Genomic DNA, 16,883 nt, shown 5'->3' on the forward strand with positions numbered 1-16,883 from the left:
GTACTATGATGAAAGACGGTGTTACGATGGTGAAAATACGATGGTACGATATGATGAAACTGCGATGGCATGATGATGAAAACGCGATATTAGTTTCTTTATCGTGTCATCGCATCATCGTGATTTCACCATCGTGCCATCGTGTTTAAATCATCGTACCATCTCAATTTCACCTTTGTACCATTGTGCATAGCTGTTCAGAGAGACAAAAATGTTACTTAGTCCAAACGGAACACCATCATCAGTTGATATTGAATGATACAATATCGTGACTCGTTTCGCATCTCGCCGAAATCTCGCGTCTCGCGAAATCTCGCGTCTCGCTTCGCATCCCGTTCGTCGACGCGAGACAAGAAATTGATTCCAGGTCATATACCGCTAAGTAGCATTCCCTTTATAGTCTACATAAAATCACTTAAAGGCCCATTATGTCTGAGAAATGCTTTTATTTGTATTCCTTAAAAGCTTTTTTATTTTTGGTATACTTTTTAGCTCCAAAAAGTTACTCATTGGCTAATTACCTGAATCATTTTTCATCTGCTGCTTTTTTTGCAGTTTGTACAGTTGAAGTGATTTAGAATTTTATATTGAAGTCAAAGTACTACATTGTTTACATTTTGCTACTTTTATGCACGCATTAATTTCACATTTACCTGCGCATTCTTTGGGTTACAGCATCTAACTTCCTCAGAAATCATTATTTGAATATTGAATAAAATTCATACTTGCCCTATATCTAATGAAGTAAAAATTATTCACTTCTGAATCTCTTGGTACTGGATACTTCGACATTGCGAGATCTCCTGTTACCGTCGCTTCGTGTCTCATCGGAATGTCGCGTCTCGCCGATTCTGAGTGGCCCGATATTCCAGTAAATTATGGCATTACCGGATATTTTAGAACTCGTGCATGTTGTTAAGTGCCTTTTTCAATGGCGAAAAATCTGAAAGCCGCAATTCTTGGAAAAATGACGAACTTTTTATACATATATTTCTGGAATGAAAACGAAATACGGTGTGTAATTTCTCCATGGGATCATTTAAGGGCATCCCGTGGCCGAGTGATTTCGAAAAAAACCACTTGCCCCTTACCGGCTGTATAGGTTTCGACACACGATACACGGGCGTCCGAACTAATTTCATGCGAGATCCCGGTCAAAGGTCCCCAAATGCCGAAATACATAGCGCGCGTGCGCACGTAAAGCTATCGCGTGCACACGTAATGCGCAAGTAATAGTATCGCGTGGACGGAAAAGCAGGTGTTGCGCACGTTAATAAAATAATGAAAAATTCGAACATGTTCCCCTTTATGCACCGTAGATACTACCATTTTTTGCTAAGAAATATTCTAGTGCGGAAATAAATCATTTATAAAACTTTAAGCCATGAAAAAAAACGTATCACAATTGATAACGATAAGAATACAGTAGACTTGCTGCATATGTTGTTTTAGGTTCTGGATGCTGCACTTGTAGAAATTTTCATTGTGACGTGCAGAACAGGGATATTCTTTAATTTGATATAATTATGACTCCTATGCAGAGACAGGAAGTTTTTGGCTGACCGGAAGTGACCTAAAAACGGTATTATAAATACAGAAAACACAGAACAATGGCTGGTAGCCGGTAAACAGATGGACATAATTATTACCTTATAAGATTTTTTTGGAAAAAATGTGAGACAAATGTGCTTCGAGTGTCCTTTCTATTGTGTGTCGAACACATCTGTCTCATTTCCAGTTTGTCGCAAATATGAATGTTTACGAACACATCGGTCACACTTCGTGAGACAAATGTGCTCCGAGACAAATGTGCTCCTACAGAGCGTCCGTTTCATAAGAGTGTTGTGCTTTTGTTTCTTCGGGTCATTAAGACGCTCAGTCGCGGAAAGGGGCGCAGTATTTACAGGTTTTTGATGAGTATTTTACATTAAAGTTGACGGCGATTGGGCAACGTGGTCAACATGGTCACAATGTGACGTCACGTGTGAAAATGGTACCCAGTCTAGAAAACGGACTTGTACAAACCCGGCACCAGCTGATGGTGGTCTCGACTGTATTGGTAATGGTGTAGAGATCAAGATGTGCAAGAAACAACTTTGTCCAGGTTTAGTTTAAATACGAATTTATTTTAGTCCAGATGTGTTGGAAGCTATTGGCTATACATAAATTATTTTAATAATGTATAAAACATTATTTACGAAAGTCTTCAAATTGATATACATGTATGTGTTTTCAATCCCTTACTGATAGTCGCTTTGAAACTGACACGTGGCCTGAAATACTGCTCGGCCTTACTCTTACGGTTTCTTAACGACAGTGTCGTTGTTACTATATACAAAGTCTTTCAATATTTTCTGTCAGATGGTGTTAACATGACGTATGGTGGCTGATTTGGTACGTTTTGTGCGACTAGTTGGCGCTAGCGACAACACGAAAAAGCGCCAAACGATGAGTTGTCGGACTTTCGTCTTGTCGTCCTGTCGCTAGCAACAACACGCAAAACAGCGCGTTGTCGTGCGGCGCGTTATCGCGATGTCGCTCTGTCGCTTGGCTTATAAGCCAATTTTTCAATTTGAACCGAGCGACAATGTGACATCGCGACAACACGCCTTACTGCAACGCGCCGTTTGTCGTGCCGCGCTAGAGACAGGGCGACAAGACGACAGTGCGACGCACAAAAGCGTACCAAATCAGCCACCATAATAACGTATTACAAATTCTACTAGTATTTCAAATAGGCTTCTCACGAGTACTTACTGACTTTGATATGAATTCATTGTATGCCAGTAAATACGCTATTCTTCGCTTTAATTAAGATTTTTCGTGAATATTCATCGTCTATGTAATCAGTATATACATTGTATAATAATACAGTTCATGGAGGATGGAGTAAGTGGTCAAACTGGGAATCTTGCTCAGTAACTTGTGATATCGGAATTCAAAGACGACATAGAAATTGTTCAAATCCTTATCCAGACAGATTTGGTGACCATTGTTTTGGTGAATCAATGGATGACAAGATATGTACGCCAGGACCTTGTGCCAGTATGTTATTGTTTATACCATGTAGAAAATGTGCTTATATGAATGAATCAGAATTAGTCAAATGGCAATATGGGACGTGTTGTGTATTTAATAGGTCCATTGACTTGGATATTTTCCTATTCGTCATACAATTATTGTATTATATATGTTTCGAAATTATATATATAAACCTATCTCTTGTCACACTAGAGACTGAAGAATGGTTGCATTAATTACTCAACAGTTAATCGTTTTATTAAAAAAGTATTAAACATTCTACAAATCTTAATTCAGTGCGGCTAGAGTGATTAGTAATACTATATTGTTTGTTTGATTAATTCGTCATCTTTATATCAAACTTTTTTTATACATGTATGTTTGCACATACGTAGAGTAATATGTTTCTACAGATTTAATTGCATTTTTATGTTAAAATTAAAAGATAATTAAAATATGGTGTTGTCGGTAAATATATTTTCATTTTAGCTCGTCTGTTTCGAAGAAAAGGTCGAGCAATTATGATTGCTTCGTTGTCGTTTTTTAAGGAAAACACAAAACGTGGAATATATGCTTATGATAACGGGTTGCAGTTGTAAGAATGGCAGCATGATTCTGAAAGCTAAATATTTCAGAGTTATGCCCCTTTTAATAGAGAATTTATTATCAGTATTTTCTGTTAATTACGATACTTAAATTATCTGTTAATCATGCCATGGCATAGTTTTGAGACGAAAGGCATTCTTACAGCTATAGTTTGGGAGTTATGCCACGTTTCACTTAGAACTTTAGTCAAAATTGCTTGTTAAGTAAAATGACTTCAAAACTATGAAAGATATCAACATGAAACTTTGAAGAGTTTATTATCATCGCAATCAGGGTCTTTCAAATATAATTTTATTTGAAAGACCCTGTCACACAACTGTATAAATAGAGTATTTCCCTGAAAGCGATATTTTAGTAGTTATATCCCTTTTATTAAAGAATATTCACAAAAATAACTTATTGATAGTCATTGCCTTGAAAAGACCAGCGGTAACATCATATGCGGTGCTCTTGTTTAGATGGAGGCTGGTCACCATGGGATGTATGGGGCACGTGTAGTAAAACATGTGGTGTTGGACTTCAATCAAGGTATAGAACGTGTACAAACCCTTATCCGTCTACTCTCGGACAATCATGTGCTGGAAATAATGTTCATGTCCAAACATGCAACACACAGTCATGTCGTAAGTCATTGTAATTTTAAAGGTGTTTTTCTCATACAAATTTAGCAATCATTGTAAAATATAAACGATATCGCACATGTATATTATCAAGTCTCATAAAATAAGCCTTAGCCTTTTTTAGATACATGTATTATCTTATTCTATAAAAGCATAAATACGTAATTATACGAGGGGAAGTCAGAAAATATCCGGACTTTTGACTCGTTCTCGAAAACCATTCAACATTAAAAAAAATCGTTCTACTCTTCCACCTACGTCTACGCACTTTTGCCATCTTCGTGGGAGCTTTTGTATTCCCGCTGTGAACCATGACGAAGACCTTTGTTTGAGGTACTGTGTAACAGCAGATAGCAAAGCCGCTCTGGTCTTATATTTTTTTCCAGCAAGCAATTATTTCAGTTCTGGAAACAAATTAAAGTCACAGGGGGTGAGGTCTGGGCTATAATAAGGAGTGTGAGACAACAATTGCCATTTGTAAGAGTTGATAACCTCCACTGTAGCTGCGGCGGTATGGGAGGGGCGTTATCGTGAAGAAGGAGGACATTTTTCTGTGCTAACCTGGGACGCATTTGCTTCAGCTTTTCTCTGATATTTTTCAGAATTACTTCAGAATAGTACTTGGCGGTGACAGTTTGACCTTTTGGCATGAAATGAGTAAGTATCATTCCTCGTGAAATCCCAAAAGGCAACAAGCATGACTTTGCCAGCCGAAGGAGACAGCTTAAACTTTTTTAGGAGGTGGGGAACCAGCTCGTTTCCACTGCTTTTGACTGAGCTTTTTTGTCTCAGGTTCGGAATAATGAACCCACATCTCAGCTCCAGTGATAATGCGGTTCAAAAACTTATCTCTTCACGATTAAAACGACCTAAATGTTCTTTTGCATTGGTTACTCTGGTTGCCTTTTGATCTGCGGACAGCTGTCTAGGCACCCACCTGGCATTTACCTTGCTCATGCCTAGGTGTTTGTGTAAAATCTTGTGTGCCGATGCCTTTACCGATGCTAAAACTTGTTGGCTACCTCCTCCAAAGTTACTCGATGACGATTTTTGTTGACAAAAGCTTTAACATTTGCTACCATTGTTGGGGTCACCGCCTCAGCTGGCGCGCGCAGTCCTAGGCCTGTCACAAACATTTGTTCTGCCTTCACGAAACTGAGAAACCCAGTTGTAGAAAGTTGAACGTGATACAAATTTATCAGAAAATCTTTTTTAAGCCTCTGAAAGATGTGGCAGGGCTTTTCACCTTCTGCAACCAGAAACTTTATTACAGAGCGTTGTTCCTCTAACAAAGAGTCCATGATAGACGAAATACCTATCATATATCAGACGGCAAAATACTGTTTATACACAACTATCACTGAAAATAAACTGACCACGTTATTGGCGAATGAATGTAGTTTTCACCAATATATAATGTGTGTATATAGCTGCACGTGGAAAGAGAAGAGCATGAAAAGTCCGGATATTTTCTGACCGTCCCTCGTATAATACATGTACATGATTTTTACTTTCTTTATAGAAAAAGATCCAGTTATTGCGTTTGAAAGCAGTAAGTTGGAAAATGAGACCTTAAAAGAAGGCGAGGTGTACGTGTTCACGATAACGTTGATGAATATAGGTGACGGGTACGACAATTTGACTGGTATATTTACAGCTCCGGTAACTGGCCTATACTCGTTTTCCACCCAACACTGTTTATCTTACTCGAGAAACAGTAGTTCCAGTATTTTCTCTTTTGTCGTCAACAATAAGGAGATTAAAAACATCATGTTCGAAAACTCGGAGCACGTATCATGCGGCACCTTTGATGCTTTAACACATCTAAAAAAAGGCGACCGGTTTTGGATCAAGTGTACCAGTGAGTCGAGTTTGTATGAGGACCTAGTCCGCTGGAACACGTTTTCTGGATTTCTTATACACACATAGAGTTCTGGTTGTCAAGGTTACCGTTTAATACAACAAAATGTAATTGTTTAAAGGAAAATTTTAAAAATCGGGAAAAATTTAAAATGATATTCCAAATTAAAGGGATTTTTCCCCCGGTTTTGGCCAAACATTTTTAAATTTTTAAAAACTAGTGTATTTTTAAACTTTTTAAAAATCTTAAACAAAATTCTTTTTGCGTTTGCGTTAAAAATTTTAAAAAATTTTTCTTTAAAATAAAAGGGTTGATATACAAAATATTTGGTTTAAAAAAGGCTTTGTTTTTGTTTTTTGGGTTTTTGTTTTTTTATAAATTAAATTTCCCTTTTTTTCAAAAAAATTTTGAAGAGAGAGACAAAGCTCTTTAATGTATGTAGGAATTTTGTTTCAGATTTCAATTTTTCCAAAATCCTCCCTTAAATTCCCCGCACGAAAAAAAACACAAAAAAGTTTCCCCATATTTTTTGGCTGATGCCCCCAAAAACCAGAAATTTTTACTAAAAAAATTTTTTTATTTAAAACAACATTTTGCAAGGAACATATATTTCCAACTTACTCCTAACTACTTGTTTGTTTTTTATATTCATACTAGGTTTCGACAGTAATTTATATATTGAATTTCTATCAAATGAATTGAATGAAAGAATAATCGCACATAATAGATGTCCATGTATTTCACAATTCGTTTGATAATCCGATTTTTTTTTATTTCAAATGAAAAACAAAACAGAACATAAATTTTGAATGTGTTCCTTCCTAAGATGTTTGAGTCCCGTATCATTTCATTATAACTTAATTTACTTGTCTTGTGCTAAATCAACACATTAACATTTTAAAGTGTTTATGAAAATCGCATTTCTTGAAAAAACAGATTTCAAATGTCTACTTTTGTTTTCTCAATTTCCTATAGATATCACTTCTTAAACAATAACTTGTAATGTTTACATGTTATAGCTAAATATTAATTGCGCAACATTTAAAATCGCATTGTGCCCGACTTACTCTCAAAAATGGTTTCTTTTTTTATTTTGGCATAAATAATAATTAATAATAATAATAATAATAAATAAAGATTTATTTAACGAGAGAACTCATTTGAACAAACATATCAATCTTCCATGAGGCCCTCAACAAGGAACAATGTAAACTTTTAACTTTATTCAAAACTATTAAAATACATAAAATGTAAAAACATACAGGAGATTATCAAATTTGCATACATGGATATGTGATAATTACCTTTCAAGTATAAAAGGGTTTAAAATGGTTAAAACAGATGTAGCAGATTAATATTAATTTCAGGAAGGCCATTCCAAATTACAAAAATCCAGAATAAACAAAAAGACTTCGAGAAATTGTTCAGTATTTGGTCTAGGGGTATAAAGGTGAAAATCAGATGATGAACGCAAAATGCGAGTATGAACATCTGACGATAAAATGAAATTATTCAATAAATAGGTAGGCGCCTGATTATTCATTATTTTAAACATCATAGTAGCTTTTTGAAAAACAACCCTCTGTGTAATCCTGTTTACATCAAGCTTTAAGCATAATGATATATTGCAAAACAGGTCCAAGGGTTCTCTCTAAATAACTATAAAAAATCATTCAAATTATCTGATCAAAATCGGTTGAATAATAAATAAATTATAAATAAAAAAACATACCTGAATCGGTGAAAAATCAGCGTGCTCCGTACCCGAAAAGTCACGTGGTATGGCCACCTTGATTTAAACATAACTTTATAAAAATATGCTAAAACATCACTGTATTCACTATAAACATTGGACATAGTAAATCTAAAATTTAAACATGCATTTTTCATAAAAATAGTGAAAAAAAACTTTATGACTTGATAAAAAACCCGTTTGGGTTATGACAAAGGGTGTGTCCCCCCGTTCCCTTCCCCCGGGCCCCCGGGCTATGAAAAGAAAACTGTACTCAAAATGTTCTAAAAAAACCCATTAAGGGGTTTTTCAGAATTTTTTATTACCGTGGAAAAACTGATATAATTAGGGGACTCTGCGCCTTTTCTGATTTAAAATCGGTTGAGTAATAAAAAAGTTATAAATAAAAAAAAAAAACCTGAATTTGGGTTAAAAAACAGCGTCCCCCCTACCAAAAAAATCAGTGGGGTTTTGGCCCCCATCGGTTAGGGACCATCTTCCCTAAAAGGCTGGTAAAACCCGCCCGTGCCCAAGCATTTGGGAAGTAGTGAATCTAAAAGCCCATGAAATAATCTCATTGGGAGCCCCCAAAATTTTGAAAAAAAATTTATCTTTTCTGTTTAAAAAAGTTAATTCCCACAAACAAGGGCGCACAGTAGTCAAGGATTTGGTAAAAAACATGAGTTGTAAAATTTTTTAAAAGATTTAAATTTTTGAACTTTTTTGTAGTTTGTATTTTTTTTATAATGCCACCCTTTCACGGAAAGGTGTAACCCCTTTTAAAAACTGACCCCCATAAAATTTAAAGACCCCCCGGTTTAAATATTTTTATTTAAAAATTTAAAACCCCCCCCGGTTTTAAAATATTTTGACAAAAAATTATAAATTCCCTACCCCGTAGAAAAAAAGACCCTCGCATAGAAAAAGTGACCCCCCTTTTAGAATAAGGAAAAACCCAAAAACCCCAAAACCCCAAAATTTTTAAAGCCCCCTTAAATTAAAATTTTTTAAAGAAACACTCTTAATATAATTATCTCAGATGAGAAATATGGTAATGTCATTTTTTTTCGTGCGTCTGTCCGTGCGACCGTGCAACCATTCGATCTTCTATTCGACGAAATTGTTTCAAACTACTATAGCTACTATACTCGAAGCCCTTCCTCAGTCTGCATTTTCTACAAATGACAACGGCCAGGGAACTGTTATTCGACTGCAATCATTGTTTGTTTTTGTTTTTTTTTTGTTTTTTTTTTGTTTTTGTTTTTTGTTTTTTTGTTGGAACCACGTTTAAGGCCCGTTTATTAAAGAAAAAATAATACAATACAAGAATACAAACCATGATAACTTTATCATTAACATTGATATGTAGATAATTAAAAATAAATTTATTTTGTTATGTTTTTAGTTAGAATATATAAGACATTTTAAAAAGTTAAGAGGTTCATTCATTTATACAATTACACAAGAAAAGGGGCAAAAGGTTGAAAAAGTAAATAAAAAGTTAAAAAATAAAAAGTAGATAAACTGCTTTAGTAGCATTTTTTCTGCATGTACTATTTAGAAATCAAACAATTCAATTAGATTTATCCAGCAATTTTCAAATTCTTCTAATGTATCATTTTGTAACGCAACAAATCTTTCAATTTTTAATCTGTTTAAAAATTTTCTTTTGAAGATACTTATATCTGGAGTTTGTTTTTTTAATTTACTGGTATAAATGTAATATTTTGAAAAGAGAAAAATATACGATGTTTTCTTATCTTTAGCATGAAAGAAAGATGTAAAATCATCATACGTAACATTTATTGCTATTTCATTAAGCCATTTGAATAAATTATTCCAGAAAATTTGTACTGTTTGAAAATGAAAACTGCTCCGAGCTTGTAAAGAATCTATTAGAATCTGAATTGAAAATAGACAATGCCAAAAGCATCACATTCGATCGTGCTCATCGACCTAGGTCCAAAACGTTGGTGGGAAAGTTCGTCCTATAGTGGTGAAATTTCACTGACTATAACTCACGAGAAATGGTACGCCGCCTTAAGTCCTTACAAACTGACATATTAAACAATTATTAAAAAAAACAATGGACACTGGGCAAGTGGGAATTCAATCGCCCCAAAGAATATCGTCGCAAACGCACGAAAAAGCCTTCAAACCATTGATAGATGGATGCAGAACAACACAACCAGACTCAACGCGCATATTCAGGGAATAAACTTTTCATTAACAAGAAATTAGTGGTGTGTTTTGTTGATGGCCAAGATATGTGAACCTCCGCACAACGTGATTAGGATTGTCACGAAGAATTCGACATCAGATTATTAACATGGAACATTAATGGTTTATGTAGAAAACTTTCAGATACAGATTTTTTAGAAATTTTATTCTCAAAATATGATATAGTTCTTTTTGTCCGAAACATGGGTTCTAAGTAAACATATTTAACTTAGATTTAAGTGGATATTGTAGTGAACACATATTATGGCAAATAAGACTATTAACACGAAGAAAAGGTCGATATAGCGGTGGTCTATCAATATACTATCGACAAAATCTTAGTAAACATATAGAAATTATTGAAAAGAATACAAAATGGAATGTTATGGCTTAAACTATCTAAATGTTTATTTGATTTTAAGGAAGATGTATACATTTGGTCTTGCTTATATAACCACCAATTACCTCAAAGCTTGTTAATACAGATTTTTGATTTTTTAACAAATTAGAGACAGGGTTTGAAAAAATACTCATCAATGGGGGAAAATGTTTTCCTTATTAGGGGACTTAAACAGTAGAATTTTTCCAAACAAGTTGATTATCTCGATTTCGACCAGATATATTGATAATGAATGACCAGTTGTCGTCTGTTTTCATACCGCCACGTGTATCAAAAAGATCACGTGCTCGATACTTTCGGTAAACGGCTCATAGAATTATGTCAGTCTACATCGTATATAATAGGCAATGGCCGTCTAGGTAAAGATCAAGGCATAGGAGAGTTTACATTTCATTCTCTAAATGGGTCTAGTGTAAAGATTTATTTTTATTTAAACCAAACGATATTTGTCATGTAAAAAACTTTGAAATACTAAGCCCTAACGAATTTTCTGATCACTCGGGGAATATCTTATAAGTTTCAATAAAAAAACGTTACAAACTACATTAAAATAATAATAACGACAAACAACAGAATATTCGTATTGCTTGGGATAACTCAAAGATTGATGAACTTAATTATAATTTATCATTAAAGAGTAATGAAATACAAAATCTGACAGATATTGATTACACAACAAATAATTAAATGATATAACAGAACGCTTCATAAAACATTCTAAAAGAGTCGTCATCTTGTATGCTAAAAATGTTCAATAAATATAAAGCCGACCAAACATTTTAAAAATAACAAACAACCTTGGTTTAATTCGGAGTGTTATGATTGCAAGATCTATGTTCAAAAGAAAAAAAAATATTCTTACGTAACAAACACTGTGCTAATTCGCGGCAAGAATATATTCAGGCCAAAACAGCATGTAATAAAGCCAAACGTTTCAATAAAATGAAGAATATAATAACGATGAAAACAAGGCTGGCAAAACTAATTAAAGCTAACACAAAAGAATTCTGGAGAAAAATAAAAATCAATATACAAAAAATAAAGGGAACTGCCGAAAAATCTTGATATTCAGGACATACATGAACATTTAAATCATTATACAGTACTTGAAAGTATAAATGAAACGAAAATTTAAATGAATCTGTAAATGATGAATATCTAGACCAAATGATTTCTTAATGGAACTTAAAAATGCTGTTTTCTCACAAAAAAATAATAAAAGCAGCGGCTTTGATACTCTGCCAGCGGAGCTTTTTTAAACATACATTTACTCAAATTGCACCTTTTTATGCTCCACCTATTCAACCATATATTTACTACCGGACAATATCCTGAATCGTTGGCGAAGGAATAAACAATACCTATATACAAAGGAGGGGACATAGAAAAACCCACAAAATTATAGAGGAATAACTCTAATTAATATTATATCAAAGATCTACTCTCAAATTCTGTTAAACCGCTTGACGAACTGGACTCAAAACAAACGAAACAATCATTGAAAATCAATTTGGCTTTCAGGCTGGTAAATCAACAATTGATTGCGTCTATATTTTACATTCAATTATAGCTAAAACTTTATCGTTAAAGAAAAAATTATATTGTTGTTTTATAGATTTCTAAAAATGCTTCGATAAAATTACGAGATCTCATTTATTTCATAAACTAATAACAGAAAATGTAAGCTCCCGATTTGTTAATTCTATAAGAGCTATGTATAATACAGTGAAAGCATGCGTAAGATATAAATCAGAAAACTCAACTTTTTTCACGTCAAACATTGGAGTTAAACAGGGAGATCCCAGTTCCAGTCTGATGTTCTTATTTTTCGTAAATGACATTCTTTTGAATATAAATAGTAACATAGACGGGATATGTTCTATAGATGACGTCAAATTATATTTATTGCTTTTTGCCGAGGATGCTGTCATTTTTGCAGAAACACCACGTGCATTACAGTCAATACTTAATGACTTACAATTATACTGCGGTCTGTGGGATTTAAGAGTAAATACATCTAAAACAAAAATAGTTATTTTCGAAAAAGGACGAAAAACAACGCATTCTTTCATTTTTTAATAACGTAGTGTTAGAAATCGTGGATTCGTGCAAATACTTAGGAATAACTCTATTTAAAAACGGCAACTGGAATAGAACACAAAAACACAGAGCAAAACACTCTCTATATGCACTTCATAATTTATTTATTATTCATAACCAATTAAATCTCAATACAAAAGAAAAATGTAACTTATTCGATAGTCTTGTAGGATCAATTTTGAATTATGGCTCAGAAATATTTGGATACCATAGTGCAAATGATATAGAAGTGATTCATAATAAATTCATGCGAAAAATATTACACGTTCGTAAAAGTACAAACTTTGTTGCATTATATGGTGAACTAGGAAGGTATCCTATGATGATACAGCGTAAAATGAATTTAATTAGATTTTGGATACGAATAGTAAAATCAGATGATAATAAATTACTTAAAATGACATACAATATGCTTAAAGATGATTTTAATGATGGTCATAACTATAATGGTCTTAATTGGGGACATGTTCACCAAATTTTCGATGAAATATGTCAAACATTTGGCTATCCCAAAATGCTGACATCGTATCTTTACAAACTATTAAACAAAGAATAATGGATATATATAAACAATCATGGGATGCTGAAATTAGAACTTCAAATAGATTACAGTCATATAGCTGGTATAAGAAAGAATTAAAAGTAGAACGATATTTAGATGTAATACCTAATACCTAATAGTAAATTTAAAATAGCACTGACAAGATTCCGACTATCATCTCATGATTTAATGATTTAAAAAGGTAGACATTTAAATATTTCCAGAAATGAAAGAATATGTAATATGAATGTTATAGAAATTGTAATATGAATGTTATAGAAAACGAGTACCATTTTCTTTTAGTATGCCCAAAATATACTAACTTAAGAAAAACCTACTTCAATCCATATGTTTGCCATTGGCCTACTAAGCAAAAATTTATCTCACTTATGAATATAGACTCTGTTAAAAGTATTTTGAGTGTCAGCAAATTTATATACAAAGCTTTCCATATGCAATAATTCTTCTTTATTCTAAAACGAATTTCATTATCATAACCTGATGTTCACTGCTTTGTTTTCTTTTTATCTTTTGTAAGTATTTTAAGTTAATGTAAACACAATGAAATGTATCTCCATATTTGAATTGTTTTACAAAAATGTATTCAATAAACATAAAAGTTGCTCGTAACAAGAAAATATATTCTTTGTAATATGTTTTATTATAGAAATAACACAACAGATAAATGGTAATAATGATGAAAAATATTGTTAAGGAAATACTTTACAATTAATTATGTTCACTCTGTTAAAAAAATAATAATTTAAGATTAATTTGTATAAATCATTTGTATATAATTCTCTGTTAACCATGTACTTGCCCTTATATGTTTGTATTATATATTGAAATGGCTATAAATGTTGTAACATTTAATGCTGAATAAATATTATGTTATGTTATGTTATGTTATGTTATGTTATGTTTGGCAGTCCCAAAATAGGTGTTCTATACTTTCAACATCCATACAGCAAAAATCACAGAGACTAGATTCGGTTAATTTACATTGAAGGAGAAATTTGTTTGTTACAATATTCCTGTGTAAAAAATTATATTGAAAGTTTTGTAAAATATTATCTTTGCAATAAACAAAAACGTTTTCGTAAATATTTTGCCATTGAAATTCTTTTTGAGGAAATCGTTCTTCCCATTTTATTTGCGATTTTGTTTTTTTATTTTTACAGAGTCTTATTTGTTTTTGAATCTGTGTTAACTTGTTACTAATATTGGACGTGTTTGTTTTTTCTATGATATCAAAAGTGCTTATTTCTTTAGGCATTGAAGTTTGATTAATTTGTTGTAGTTTACGTTTCCATTCTTTCGGTATTGATGAAATTAATTTATAAAAGTTAAATATTTCTGTATCAGGAATGTCAAAAGTAAGTTTCAGCTGGTCAAAGGTTTTAAAATGTTTTGTTTCAGTGTTAAAAATATCCTTTATTTTATTGATATTTCGGTATTTCCATTTTGGAAAAAGAATTAAAGATCCATTATTATATTTTTATGTGTGAATTCTGCCATATTATTTGGTCTAATAGATTTTGTGGATTTTTATTAAAATTTATTTTACTCCATGACAGTAGTAATTCTTTTAAGAAAGTATTTTCGATTTTAAGTTTCTGTATATCATATTTGTTTAAATTACTTTTAAATATGTCCATTCCACCTATTTTTTGTAAATTTTTCTTTATTATCTCTTTCCACAATCCATGGTTATTTTCATCAAATATTCTTTTGATCCAGCTTGATTTAATCGAGTTCATAAAAATCGGCAAGTCTATCATATTTAAGCCTCCATATTTAAAGTCTTGTATAATTACATTCTTTTAACTTTGTCTCTTTTTGAGTGCCATATAAGTTCAAAACAATTTTGTGTAATTGTTTACATAATTTCTTCTGGTGGACTTGGAAGAACAGATATTATTAAGGTTAGTTTTGAAATAATTAAGGATTTTAAAATTGATATATTGCCAATTGTTGTTAAACGTCTTGCCCTCCAACTATTGATGTCTGCTTTAAATTGGTTTAATTTATTCTCGTAATTTATTTTGGTTATTAAGTCACATTTTGAATGGAAAGGTATGCCTAATGTTTTTGCACATTCTGAGGTCCAAATTGTTTGTTTGTTCTTATTAGCTCGGCTATACGAAGTATATGGAGAGCTGTCCTACCCGCCTCGACGTCGGCGTCCGCGTCCAGATTTAAGATAAACGTTTATGTGCAATAAAAATATCTTTCACTATAACTTTTATTTCTTTAGGTATCAACTTCAAACTTCAAATATATGTTCCTTATCATCGACCACAAGGTTCACAACTCTAGTTCCAATATTTTCAGATTTATCTCCTCTTAAACTTAGAACTTTCTTTAAAAATATTTTTTACTGTTACTTCTTTATTAATTAGGGAATAAACTTCATACTTCAAATATATGTTCCTTATTATCAATACTCAGCATGAATTTAGATGTTTCTACTAATATTTTTTATTTTTACTTCTTCAAATTCATATTCCTCATAATCAACCACATCTTATGTGACAAAGTTTATAACTCTTGAAGCAATATTTTCAGATTTATCTCCCCTTAAACTTAAAATTTTCTGTAAGAAATATTATAACTTCTTTATTCTTATGATATTTACATCAAACTTAAATCATATTTTCTTTTAATTACACATATACTGTGTGACAAGGTTCATAACTCTAACGTGACTATTTCTAAAATAATTCCTCCTTGAACTTGGAATTTATGTTAACAAATGTTATTTTTTACTATAACTTCTTGTCATATTGATAAGAGTTATAAAACGCTAGCTCCTGTATTCCCAGAATTAACTTTACATCATTTTTGAACTTAGAATTCATTTGTAAATTGATGTTTTAGTATTATCTTTGTTATTATAAATGGTATCTTCTGTAGACTTAAGATAATTAATTGTTCTTTGTCATTACTCACATCATACATGACAAGATTCATAACTCTAGCCAGGCTGGGGGGTCCAGGGGGGTGGGGGGCATGCTCCCCCGAAAAAGTTTGATCTACATTGCCATAGCTGCATTCTGGGATATGTTAAGGCATGTTCTAAAGGAAGAGAATTCATGACTTTGCTGCATTTTGGTTACATTTTTTCAATAAAGATGACCATACTTATATCACTAACTCAACGCAAAGCTACTTTGACATTTTGGCAAAAAGAGTTTTTTTCCGTATATAGCTTTGTCATGGGGTTAAGATATATGGACCAGAACTATACATTTAAAAAGAACAAATTCATGCAAATTTTGAAGCAAACAGCAAAATTTAAAATCCAAAATAAGGTTGTCTAAATATATGATTAGAAAATAATGATAACACAGATAACAAGATCGAACGCCATTAACTAAAAGCACCCCTAATAACAAATTGCTACACCAGACAATCGGTATTTAAATACCAATGATGATGATGAATATCTAATGTCACACAAACAGCGTCGATTACATTTTCTCAATAAGAATTTTATAAATGAAAGCCTCTTTTTATTGTTTATGGTGAAACATTTATAGAACATAAAATAGACTGTTTACGTGAAGTCAAACATATAAAGAAAATAAAGACAAAGCAAACTTACACCTCCAGTAATTCAATCAGTACGAGTAGCATCTTTTTTCAAAAGCTTTTTCCTATTTGAATTTATAATTTTACTTTAAAAACTTTAAATTCTCTTTGCTCTTATCATTTGTGTTACTAATGGAATTGACTTTTCCATTAAATCATAGAAATTTCTTTTCAACATTAATTGACAA

The 16,883-nt window shown here is 32.3% G+C and overlaps 1 protein-coding gene across 2 annotated transcripts in view; it reads left to right on the forward strand.

Annotated features, from left to right (window-relative positions):
• Positions 1–6,203, forward strand: part of LOC132714721 (hemicentin-1-like) — a 79,498-nt gene extending 73,295 nt beyond the window's left edge. The window contains exons 8-10 of one of the 2 annotated variants that reach the window (XM_060697640.1): positions 2,875–3,045; positions 4,086–4,250; positions 5,770–6,203. In XM_060697640.1, coding sequence (XP_060553623.1) covers positions 2,875–3,045; positions 4,086–4,250; positions 5,770–6,176 — 743 coding nt within the window. In that variant the 3' untranslated portion in view covers positions 6,177–6,203. The remainder of the gene's footprint in view (positions 1–2,874; positions 3,046–4,085; positions 4,251–5,769) is intronic. The other variant, XM_060697641.1, reaches the window with a different exon arrangement.
• Positions 6,204–16,883: the final 10,680 nt, after the last annotated feature.

Source organism: Ruditapes philippinarum, unplaced genomic scaffold, assembly GCF_026571515.1.
Source record: "Ruditapes philippinarum isolate M1 unplaced genomic scaffold, ASM2657151v2 ctg5023_1_1_1_1, whole genome shotgun sequence".
Classification (NCBI taxonomy): Eukaryota; Metazoa; Mollusca; class Bivalvia; order Venerida; family Veneridae; genus Ruditapes; species Ruditapes philippinarum.